This window comes from Myotis myotis, unplaced genomic scaffold, assembly GCF_014108235.1.
Source record: "Myotis myotis isolate mMyoMyo1 unplaced genomic scaffold, mMyoMyo1.p scaffold_m19_p_16, whole genome shotgun sequence".
Taxonomy (NCBI): Eukaryota; Metazoa; Chordata; class Mammalia; order Chiroptera; family Vespertilionidae; genus Myotis; species Myotis myotis.
Window position 1 is genome coordinate 6,398,893 of NW_023416320.1, and position 12,689 is coordinate 6,411,581.

At 35.4% G+C, this 12,689-nt stretch overlaps 1 protein-coding gene across 6 annotated transcripts in view; it reads right to left on the minus strand.

Moving 5' to 3' along the window:
• The window catches only part of SNTG1 (syntrophin gamma 1), a 114,373-nt gene that overhangs the window by 34,016 nt on the left and 67,668 nt on the right, over positions 1-12,689 (minus strand). For all 6 annotated transcript variants that reach the window (XM_036337673.1, XM_036337675.1, XM_036337674.1 and 3 more), the window contains one exon: positions 3,482-3,584. In XM_036337673.1, coding sequence (XP_036193566.1) covers positions 3,482-3,584 — 103 coding nt within the window. The remainder of the gene's footprint in view (positions 1-3,481; positions 3,585-12,689) is intronic.

Sequence of the window (12,689 nt, forward strand, 5' to 3'; positions counted from 1 at the left end):
AAGATCTCTTAGTAAACACTATACTTGGAAGTACCCTTATTGCCACTATCTACTTTTGCAAAACTGCAACAAAAAACTGAGACCTATTAATATCTATTTTCTAAAGATGAGCTATTGGTGTTTTAAATATTTTTCATTTTTCAAGATTTCACAATTTGGTAATTTTTAAAATTAGGACTAGAAACATATTTCTTTTTTTTTTTAAATATATTTTATTGATTTTTCACAGAGAGGAAGGGAGAGAGAGATAGAGAGTTAGAAACATCGATGAGAGAGAAACATCGATCAGCTGCCTCCTGCACATCTCCTACTGGGGATGTGCCCACAACCCAGGTACATGCCCTTGACCGGAATCGAACCTGGAACCCTTCAGTCCGCAGGCCGACGCTCTATCCACTGAGCCAAACCAGCTTCGGCTAGAAACATATTTCTTGATTTCTGTTTCATTTAAGCTTTTCTAAAGATCATATGCTTTTTGGAATGGCTAATGTTGACAAACATGAGATATTAATGTAATTGGCTCCCAATTTTAATTTGCAATATTATACTTAAATTTAAACATCAGGGTCAAAAGTAACACTCCTAATATATTAACTGATGTGTGAAAATGTAATGATTTTGTTCTACACTTTCATTACTCTAAAATTCTTAAGTTGTCTTGGCGCTCAGAAGGGAATCATACACTTTTTTCTATACTAGCCTGAATATGGTTTTTCCGCTCTTTAAATCTTAAAGACTTCATACTTTGTTTTAGCTACTTTTCCTGTTGATGTTTATCTGTATCTCTCCTATGAGACAATATTTGTAATGCACACACATATTACTTTCAAACTTTTATCCATTTTGAATGGAATAAAATGAAATCATATCAAATTCTGTGAATTGGCAACTTAGTTTAAATAGACAAAAACCATTGGGAAAAAAGTTTATCAAAACTTATAAAAGAAGAAACTTAACAATATATTAGCAAATTAAAACCAGTAATAATAATAATAAACAATACTTCATGACCATGTGGTGTTTCTCCTAGGAATATCAGCTTGATTTGGCATTCAAAATCAATTTTTTTATGGTCACCACATCAATAGAATAAAATATATATATAATATCTCAAGGAATATAAAAAAATCAAAATAATTGAGACAGGGCGGGATCTCCACCACCAACTCCTCTGGGGACCAAAGCAAGACAGAGACCACTGAGGGAGTCCGGAGACTATGGTGGGGCAGCAAGTCTAGCATCAGGGGCCACCCCCACCCCAGCCACACCCCAGGCCCTGCGGCCCCAAGAACAGCAAGAAGTGATGGCGGCGGAAGTGGCGGCCTTCCCTATGGACCACAGGTTCCTGAGGCTGGCCTTGCCCATCACCTATGTCCTGCACAGGGACAAGGCAGAATGGTGCTGCAGAACGATGGCCCCAAACAGTGGGGGGAAAACAGAAAAGTCCCAAAAAGGAAATCTGCCGTCTTCTCAACATGTACTCGAATCCCTTAGCCTTAACTTCTCCCTGAATGGTATATGCATCACAGTGTGCAGCACCAATGATTGCAGGTAACTTTTATGTAATGGATATAATGTAACTTGAATTTCAGCTCAGGAAGCGAGCAAGTGCTGTAAGAGAAATGGCACCGATAGACTTGTTCCACACAGGGTGACTATAAACCTTCAGTTTGTAAAAAATACAGTATCTTCAAGGCTCACTAAAGTAAAGTGCGATAAAATGAGTATGTCTGTATAATGCTACAGTAATCACCAGTGTGATTTTATTGCAAGAATAGACCTAAATTAATGAAAATAAGAAAGTGGTTCCTTGATTCTTGATTGCTATTTCAGACACAAAAAAGTAATTAATATAAGATGGACTATAAAATTCAATGCTATAAGGCTGCTAAGAAAATGTAGGTAAATATCTTTGTGGTCTCAGGTTTGGCCATTATTTTTCACAGAATATACAGAAAGGAATAAGCATATAAAACAAAAATGACCAAGAAAAAGAATGGTAAATTAGATTTTATCAAAATTTAAAACTGCAAACCTAAGACAACGTTAGATAAAAAATATAGTTATGCACAGATGGAGTGAAAATGTAACATATATAGCTGACAAAGGCTTATCTACAGATTACCTGGTATATTTTTCAAACTCTGGCAGTGCAATCATAGAAAGACATAATAATAGAAAAATGGACAAAAGGCTTGAGTAGACACATTACAAAATAAGATATGCAAATGGACAATAAGATATGCAAATGGCACATGATAAGGAGCTAATCATCATTAGTCTTCTGAGAAGTGCAAATTAAAACTATAATAAGATACCACTACACATCAATATAATGGATAAAAATAATCTTTGACCATCAAATATTTGAATAATGTAGAGCCTCCAGAACTCTCCTACACTGCTGGAGTAGAAAGTGAGAGGTCTTCAAATATATGCTTATTTTAGAAATATGTTTGATAGTTTGTTAACAAGTTAATTATACTATTCTATAACTCAGCTCTTCCATGTCTATATACTTATAATTGCGACATAAAACTGTAAAACTTCCCACACCTACACAAGAATGTTCATAGCAGTTCAATCTATAATAGTAAAATACTGGCAACAGCTCTGTTGTCTATAAATAGAATAATGCAATATCAAACTGTACTATATTTATATAATAGACTCTAATATTATGCAGCAATATAAATGAACAAACTACTGAAATATAAAACAATGATTGCACATAATGAAAGAAGCCAGACATAAAAGAGTAAATACAGTATGATTCTACTCTACCCAGTTTTAAAAGAAACAAGTATATGACGATAAATGTGAAATCAATGGTTGTTTCTGCCGATGTTATTTACTGGGAAGAGGCACGGAGGAGCCATTCTGTGATTTTACAGGATGTGGAGTAAGCAAATGTGTATTTGTTAGAACTGTTCACACTATTCATTTAACGTCTTTGCATTTCATTGCATGCAAATTATGCCTGAGTTAAAAATGTATTCTTCTTTGACAGTTTTAGCAAAAATATTAGAAAATATACATTTCATAGTATGCAAATGATATAGACATTTTTAAGTAACTCTTATGAAAATTCATACGTTTCCACATTTTCATCCAGAAAGCATGTGTCAATGCTTGTTTAGCAAGTGCAGTAGTTAAATAAATGTCGATCATTCTCCAGTTAGAAAAATTATATTCATCAAAAATCATTAAGAATACTTACTAGAGATACACAATGCATATATTTGATATGATACTTATTATTTAACTAAACAATGCTTCTCCAATTAAATATTGGAAAATAACTGTAAATGTAATGAGTACATTCTGAAATAAAAATAACAGTTGTTCTTTTTGCATAAGTATTCAAAGTATTCTGGCAGAAATCCACATCGGAAAAGAAATTACTATTACTTATCAGTGTCAGGAAATAATATTTATAAAGTAAATGTGATGATTGTACCTAGTCTTCATAAATGCTTACATGCACAATCTTCATTCAATGGGAGTTTGAGGAAAGCAGGTGCTCTTTTTAAAAAAGACACTGTTAGGGTCACTTCTTCTCCAGCATTCCTAAGAACTTGAACCTACAATTTAAAAAAAAAAAAAAAAAGATTACAATATTACCAGTGTGTTCACAAAAGTTTTATGGTTCCAAAATCTTGAAATGATGTGCTGCCTTTTCCACCTTTCACTATTCCCTGGTGGTCAGAAATATTTTATGAAAGACAGCGGGGAATAAATGATCTAACATTGCAGAAACACAGCCACCAGTGTTCATCTTCTTTCTACCATTCTGTGGTCCCTTGTTCGCTCACAGTATCATCATTGCCATTCACATTTACTGAGATTATCTTGAGCTTATGGTCTATATTAGACAAAAATGAACAATCACAAAATTTATAGTAACATGTAGTGCTCAACCCACTATATTTATTAAGTTAAAAATATTTATTGAGCATATATGCAACATTTGGAGATCTACAAATAAATGACCCTGTAGATGTTGCCCAGGGTGCTAATTTCATGTCAATAAAATGGCTCCAATTCACTCAAACTCTTTGCAAAATAAAAATAGGTATTATTTTTCCCATTATACCATTGCACATTTTACTTTCTTTTCCCTGAATATTTAAAATAATAATAACACTATTATTATCAATAACTCAACATTTTCCAAATCAATCTACCAGTTAAAATAATGGCACTTTCTTAAAAATTATTCCAGGACAAGTGTAGGGAAATTAAAAGAAATACAAGAAGCAGAGGATTTACTTAAAGCAAACATACCTGGAAAAGATATAAATATATTTATAATTTTAAAAATCTTGTGTAAACTAAAAAAAGAAATAAGAATAATTAGTGAACAAAGAATGTATTGCATAACCGATGGACATAGGCAACATTGTGGTGATGGCTAGAGGGAAGGGGGGGCAAGAGCTGGGTGGAGGTGGGCAAAGGTTGGGGGGACGTGGGGACATCTATAATAATGTAAACAATAAAAATAAATTTATAAAAAAAGAATAATTAGTGAAAAAGTGGTTACTAGACATAGGAACATAACATGTTATGAAACATGTAGAGACAATGCTCAACTTCAAGTTATTAAAGAATTGGCTATCAAAATAATTTACATTAATTTCTGGTCCCAAAAACATGCTTCTCCTTATTAAGTGCAACTATAAACATGAGAGAAAAATGCAAACGACAACCAAAATAGAACTCTAAAAGGTAGACTTAAAAAAAAGAATTGAGTAGGGACCCCAGGACTGGAGAAACAGGACAGGGGAGGGGTGTTTTAAGTGTTTTTACCCAATAGAGGAATCATTTATGGCTAAGGTAAAGCATTCTTTTGTCCACCTAGAGGAGTGGTTCTCAACCTTCCTAATGCTGCGACCCTTTAATACAGTTCCTCATGTCGTGGTGACCCCCAACCATAAAATTATTTTTGTTGCTACTTCCTAACTGTAATTTTGCTACTGTTATGAATTGTAATGTAAATATCTGATATGCAGGATGTATTTTCATTGTTACAAATTGAACATAATGAAAGCATAGTGATTAATCACAAAAACAATATGTAATTATATATGTGTTTTCTGATGGTCTTAGGCAACCCCTGTGAAAGGGTCGTTCGACCCCCAAAGGGATCGCGACCCACAGGTTGAGAACCGCTGACCTAGAGGCACTAGGGAAAGGTCTTTTCACCTCCTCAAATAGCACTAGCAGGGAACAATAGGAGCCCTAAGGACACAAGGTAAGTGAATCATCAGAGTAGCAGCAAAGAGCCTCTAAGAATGACATTGGCAAAGGAACCACAGCCACAGAACTAGACCAGTATGGGTGTGCTGCAGCCTGGGAAAGAGCCATTCGCTTTAGTGAAGCAAGAATGTTGAAATACTGGATCGAATTTTATTAAAATTTCCAAAGCTCAAACTAAAAATAATTCCATCACTTTCGAAGGCCCCATTAAAACAAGATTTTATGCAAAAAGCCCATGAAAAGTCACATCCTACATGAGTTGAACTTTAACTCAACAAGCAGAATGCTTTGTTCTTTAGTAGACCTAATAGAAATGCTTCCCACTATTTGTTTTAATCTCAAAATGGTTACCTTAAAGAATCAAGCAATATTTGACTTTGTTTTATCTAATTCTTAAAGAAGAAATTATTCCAGCATAAAATTAGTGATCTTTCCAAGCCATATTATGAAATCAAACTAAAATAAATAAAAATTAATATAAAAGGGTTACATGAATAGCTTGAAGAAATAAGAGACTATCATTAATATGAATATGGATGAAATAATTCAAAATTCACTATTAGCATACAGAATCCAACAAATGACAAATTAAATTGTTCTATGAGCCTTTATTTCAACAGAGCAAATCTGGATAAAAATCAAGAATTTATTGCCAATATAATTAATTTCATCAACAAGTTGAATATACATACATTATCTATTATTGTGACATAGATAGATGATAGATACATAGATAGATAGATTAGATAGATACAGGTAGATTTTTTTCTTTTTCATTAGAAATTCTGAAAGGACGTTTTGTCAAATTAAGCTGCAATTCCTAATAAAAAAAGTTAAGAAAAATAAGAATATAAGGAAACTCATGATATTGCTTTAATATGACTGTTCCCTCTGTCTAGCATGGCCCTTTCCTACACATTTGCATGGCTAAATCTTTACCTCCTTCTACTCTTTGCTCCAAAAACATTCCAATGAGTCCTACCTTTATCAGCTGATTTAAAGTTATAGCTCTCCACATCCTTTCTTTCCTTGTTTCCTGCTCTGCCCATCGTTTTTCATGCTCAGTTGCACCTTGTAATCTACCGGATACTGTGCTAATATAGTCTGTCTCAGCTCCATGAAATTGCGTGCTACGTAAGGGCAGCGAGCTATATCTTGTTCACAGATGAATTCAAATAGCTTAGCCTCAGCTGGCTCATAAATGTCATCATTACATACTTTTGAATGAATAACCTTAATAAGTTAATTTTACTAAGCAATAAAATTATCTTAAATGTTAAAACCATCAGACCATGTCGTTTAAAATCAGGCACTGAATAAAGATGCTGACTCTCTTTATTATATTTCAAAAATAGTTTGTAAGTTTTTACAAATACAGTATAAGAAAATGAAATTACTTTCATAAGTATTAAAAAATAATGGAAGGTGGGAGAAAAAGACATATTTAACAGGCTGGACATATTTTAGTGTACTTTTTAAAAAAAATATTTTATTGATTTTTCATTGAGAGGAAGGGAGAGGAATAGAGAGCTAGAAACATCGATCAGCTGCCTCCTGCACACCCCTCACTGGGGATGCGCCTGCAACCAAGGCACATGCCCCTGACCGGAATCGAACCTGGGACCCTTCAGTCCACAGGCTGACGCTCTATCCACTGAGCCAAACCAGTCAGGGCTAGTGTACTTTTCTATATAGTTATGATATATTTGAGGTAGGATAGTGAGGTAGAAAACATCTCCATATTTATCTAGGAAAATACAGAGTTATTAAAAAGCCTCATATGGATGAAAATGTGTTGTATAATCACATTTGAGTGAAATAACTAATGCACATATTTATTCTAAATGTATGATATTAAAAACCATAGCTACATAAATGTCTAGGTTGTAAATAGTGCACAGAATTAAGTAGAATCTTGAAGGAAAAGAGGGAACTCTCTTCCTTATTTTTTTAGAATTCTGTATAAGATTATCTCATATAAAATGAATTGTCAAGAGCTGAAAAAACAAACACTATTACACCCACATTAGATTTGCAGCTGCAGCATACAATTACTAAATATCTGTTTGTGCATATTATCATGTTTGCAGAACACAGACCTAAGAAGTAAACATTTTAGAGTTGCTTGTGCTGTTTTCTGCCATATACTGTCATTTTAGTCTATTGTGTAAGTCAATTTACTTTAGTTATTCTGAATTTTAAATGCCCCTCCCCCCCATGATACTCATTGAGTATAGTATCCTTTAATACCATTAGCATCATTGTGGGGTCACCAGATTAGGCTATGCGAGCATTTCCTTGGTTACTGAAGTTTGCACAGGGAGAAACACAGCTGAACTGCCAGGGGAAAACAGTAGTTTCTTTGGGAGTCTGATAATTTCAAATACTTAAAAATAGATGTGTATGTCTCAACTATAGTAGTGTAAATGAATTTCCCAAATAGAATATATTAAAGGAATAGGGAGAAAATAGTTTGCCTTACATGTTGCTAAATACATGAAGAAACTTATCATGCACAACAATACTGGAGAGATGACAACTGTATAAGCCATAAGATATTTATGGAATTATGCATAGTACGTATACTTTATCAGAGGCATTTACTCTATTAGGAAGCCATATATGTCCCTATCTTACCTGTATGGAATTACTAAAAATATATAAGGATGGACTGTTAGCAAAATTATAAACATATTGTCTATTTTGTCTTCTTGAACTTCTCTCTCATCTACTTTTCTACTTCTATTCCAACGAAGTCCCTAAGGATACTCCCTAAGGACACTCCTGGTACCTTAATGACAAAAAACAAAAACAAAAGAACAAACAAACCAACAAAAAACACTCGTTAGGAAAACTTTCTGTTCGTGCACTCAGGGTTCATTAGCACCTTCATTTCTCTCCAAACTGCAGCGTCATCTTAATCCAAAGGAACTGCCAGGAAAGGGGTAAACACATTAATGATAATATGTTAAAAATAGTTCTGTGCCAGTCTGTGTTTAGATGAGCTTCTACATTAAAACCACAGTTTGTCAGAGGACATCTCGAGTCTTGAGGATGTCTTGTGACTTCCTAGCAATGCTTTAGTAACAAGGGAAGTTAAGCTCTAGCCCTTTAAATGAATAGAAGCGAATGAATACCATCTATAGACTATTCACTTGAGACATAAAATAGAAATGGTTTCTATTCAGACAGAGGTTTTAGAAGAATGTTTTTTGAGGGCATGTAAACTCGCAGAGAATACTTTCAAGCGAGACAGTCTTGGAGAGGACTGATTGCAATTCCAACAAACATTTCCTTTGAAAAGCAGGTGAGAATAAGGGAAGCTGGACTCCCTGCCCAGATGGGGTGTTAAAGACACTAGACTCACGTGTCTTTGAAATTCCCTTATTGTCATGCCACCTGCCTGGGTTATATTTGAAGCGCTGGGTACAACAAGGGAATGTGTGCCAGTAATAACAGGAGGAAACAAAGCTCTACTTCCGTCTCTATTATTGCTCCGTCTCCATGGCAACCTGGGGCAGCCATAACCCCAGGTGGTGCTGGTCCACAGCTACAACTTAACGAGAGGAAAGATGGGAGGGACATGGTGACAGATTGATCGGGGCAACAACTTGTCAGATCGCTGGACTGGGAAATAGCTACAGCCCTGCTGCCGACGCTGTTCCTATCGGAGCTTCATAAACTGGAGACACAATAAAGATGTCTCAGACACACAGCATGTAGGTCTGAAGACCCGCCCAGCACTGTTTCTGTTCACCGCTGGAACTAACGAGCTCACTTCCCCTACAGGGCGGGAATCACACACCGAATTAACAGCAACCAATATTGCATTGTCAAGGACGTCAACCGCGGCAATAAAGTATGCCTTCCTTTGGATATGGCTTTGTGAAAGCAACGGAGAAGGAATTCTTAGACATTTTCCAAACTCATCAGCAAACTCAACAGGATGTAACTAGGAGATGTTTAACCTGATTCCAACTGTTGATAAGAAACAGTATCAGAGAAGTGTTTGTTCTGTGAAGTATGTCATAGATATTTTCATCAGAATTCCACTGAATCTATAGATTGCTTTGAGTAGCATATACACATTTTAATGATGGTAATTCTCCCAATCCATGAACAAGGTGTATGCTTCCGTTTGTTTGTATCATCCTCTAGTTCTTTCTTCAATTTCCTATTGTTTTCCAACTACACTCACACCCGCGCACACTCTCCCTCGCACACACTCACCCACTCACACTCTCACCCTCACTCTGGTTTTTCCCACCACCATGTTGGTTTTCCACCACGAATTACACAGCTTTTCAGAATTGATTTTAAAATCACAGATCAGAATTATAATATTTTTATTAAGACCATACAATTTTAAAAAAGCAGATGAATCTCTTTTTTAGGGCCCATGAACCTCTAACCTGAAATCAGAAATGTTCTGTTAGAAGAAAATCTCTGGAATCATCTAGCCATTGTTCTTGCTTTGCCTTGTAATGACCTGTTCTATTTCAAAAGTCTTATGAGATAGAAATCTCAATTATATTAATAGATTTGTATTTATAACAATCTTGATTGTAGAGTCAGGATACAAACTCTTCCACCAGAAGTGCCAGTGTGTGAAGCAATAGTATTTGATGGCATAAAATAACATATACTTTTTCTAAGTTCCCAGAGCTGTGCTGGCATTTTCATATACATTACATTAATCCAAACCTTAAACTTCAATACAAAAGTAACAGCTATACTGTTGAAGGCTTCTTAAGAGTGAAGCTGGCCCTAGCCAGTTTGGCTTGATGGATAGAGCGTCAACCTGCAGACTGAGGGATCCCAGGTTCGATTCTGGTTAAGGGCACATGCCCGGGTTGTGGGCTCGATCCCAAGTGTGGGGCGTGCAGGAGGCAGCCGATCAATGATTCTCTCTCATCATTGATGTTTCCATCTTTCCCTCTCCCTTCCTCCCTTAAATCAATAAAAAATATATTAAAAAATTAAATTAAATTTTAAAAAAGAGTGAAGCTGATCATCATGGACATGAACAACAGTGTGGGTGGGGTGGGTGCAGGTGGAAGAGAGCGTAGAAGGGATCAATGGTGATGGAAAAAATAAAAATAAAGTAAAATAAAAAGAGTGAAGCTGATCCAAACTAAATGCAGAATTTCTAACAATGTGACTGAATAGTGTAGATTAATAAAAGTTACATGCACAAACAATATATAGTCATGGCTACAAAATCTGTTTCTGAATTTGAAACTTTATGTGAATTACTGACTTGGACTAAGGAAGTGGTAATATCAGCATGCTATTTTAAGACCATCTACATCCTCTGAGATGCTTGTACTTTTTCTGCCCATGTAAATCCATTCTTAAACATTTAATTAACATCTTAGTTCCACTGAGGTGTAGTAAGTCTATTTGTTCAGATAATTAATAGTGAGGACAAAAGCATCAAATCTCTGTTGGGAAGTAAAAGATTGAAATTAAATAAGAATGTCAGTACCTATATTTCAAAGCAGATAAGGTTAAGCATCTTAAAGATAAAAGTTTATTGTGAAGGACCACATATAATTTGTTTGTTTTTTGTGTGTGTGTGTATATATATATATATATATATATATATATATATATATATATATATATTTTATTTCAGAGAGGAAGAGAGAGGGAGAGAGAGACAGAAACATCAATTCTGAGAGAGAATAATTGATTGGCTGCCTCCTGCACACCTCCTACTGGGGATCGAGCCTGCAACTCAGGCATGTGCCCTTGAATGGAATCAAACCCGGGACCCTTCTGTCCACAGGCTGACACTCTATCCACTCAGCCAAACCAGCTAGGGCACCACACACACTTGTAATGCAATTCTAAATTCCCTTTCTTTGAAAGAGAATGGATGTCCTTAAGAAGTGGCATCATTAGTGTGTTCTAAACTTTCATGCCCCATTAACCTGTTTAATCAAAGGTCCATCACTATTTATCTTAAGCATGCTGCCTACCTCTGAGGAGCAAAGTGCAAAAACGATTCCATCTAACAGCATGTGGTTGGAAAAAGAGAATGCACTTCATTTTGCTCCCAGTATAATGAGCTTAAAATCACTTTGTACTTTTGGGGGGAAAGACTAAAGTTAAAATATCTTTGCTTACATTACCATATTTAAAATTAACATGAGTCTGCACACAGAGTGCTCTTTGCTATGCAGAGTTCTCTCACTTGCCTAAAACACTACTTTCCTCTGTGCATACGTGCAGGAAGCTTGAGACTTGACAGATTCATATTTTACATAAAATCCACCACCCAGTGGCAATAGGGGTGGCCCCAGTAAGATTTTTAAGAAGACAAAGACAAGTGACGAATACTGATTAATTATTCTAAGTGCTCCTAATCAAGGACCCTCCCTAATAAATATTACTACTTGTAGAACTACAGCTTTTCACAGACACTAAAGGTTGTCTCTTTGAGGGTTGAAATACGTAAATATATCAGAGGGTTTTCTAAATCCCTTTTAGCAGAGGAGCAATGTATTACACAACCAAATAAATTAGAGCTGTAGGAAGCAAAAGGCCTACAATACTTTATATTTTGCTTGACCCTTGAGTGTAAACAATTAACCATAATTTCTCCTCTATTCCTTCCCACATGAAATGACAGAAATACAACAAACGTTCTGTAAGTGTTATTTAATCAACCATGGCAAGCATTTTCCCAAGTCCCTGACATTTTCCTATTCCTTTCTGCATAATTGTTATGGCGTCTCAGCATCTCAAACAGAAGCTTCTGAACCTTCCATCTTCTCCCAAAGTATAGTTTAGAAGCCACATGCAATGGAACCACTTGAACTGATTGTTTAAAATCCTAATTCCTGGTCCAACCTAAACTGACTGGATTAGAATATCTGAGGCCAAGGTTTCAGATCGGCAGGTTTCAAAATCCAACAAAATGCCACAATAGAAACTGAAGACCAATCTACCTAGTGTTAAACCTGTTTGCCTTGAAATTAAGCTCCGTTAAAATCTGTTTCTCTCTCTCTCTCTCTCTCTCTCTCTCTCTCTCTCTCTCTCTCTCTCAGACTTTATATGATCATCCAATTGACCTGCTACTGTGTGAGATTTTACAGGCATAAATTTAATTGCTTTTAAATATTTGCAAAAATTTTGAGATGTATTTCATGTATATATATACTTAGTGGACATTAATTGGTAGGCATTAATAAAAAAAAAAACCCACAGGAAAAAACATAGCAAATGACCCTTCCTAAGTATATCTTTGAGTTACATTTCATCCTAGGCTGTCCTCCTTGATCTATTTCAAATATGAAAACAAACAAACAAACAAACAAAAAAACACCACCAATTAAGAGATCAAGAGATCCTTTGTAAATCTGATAGCACATTGGTCCAATGTCATATCCTTCAAATCAATAACATGAATAGTTTTTAGCAAT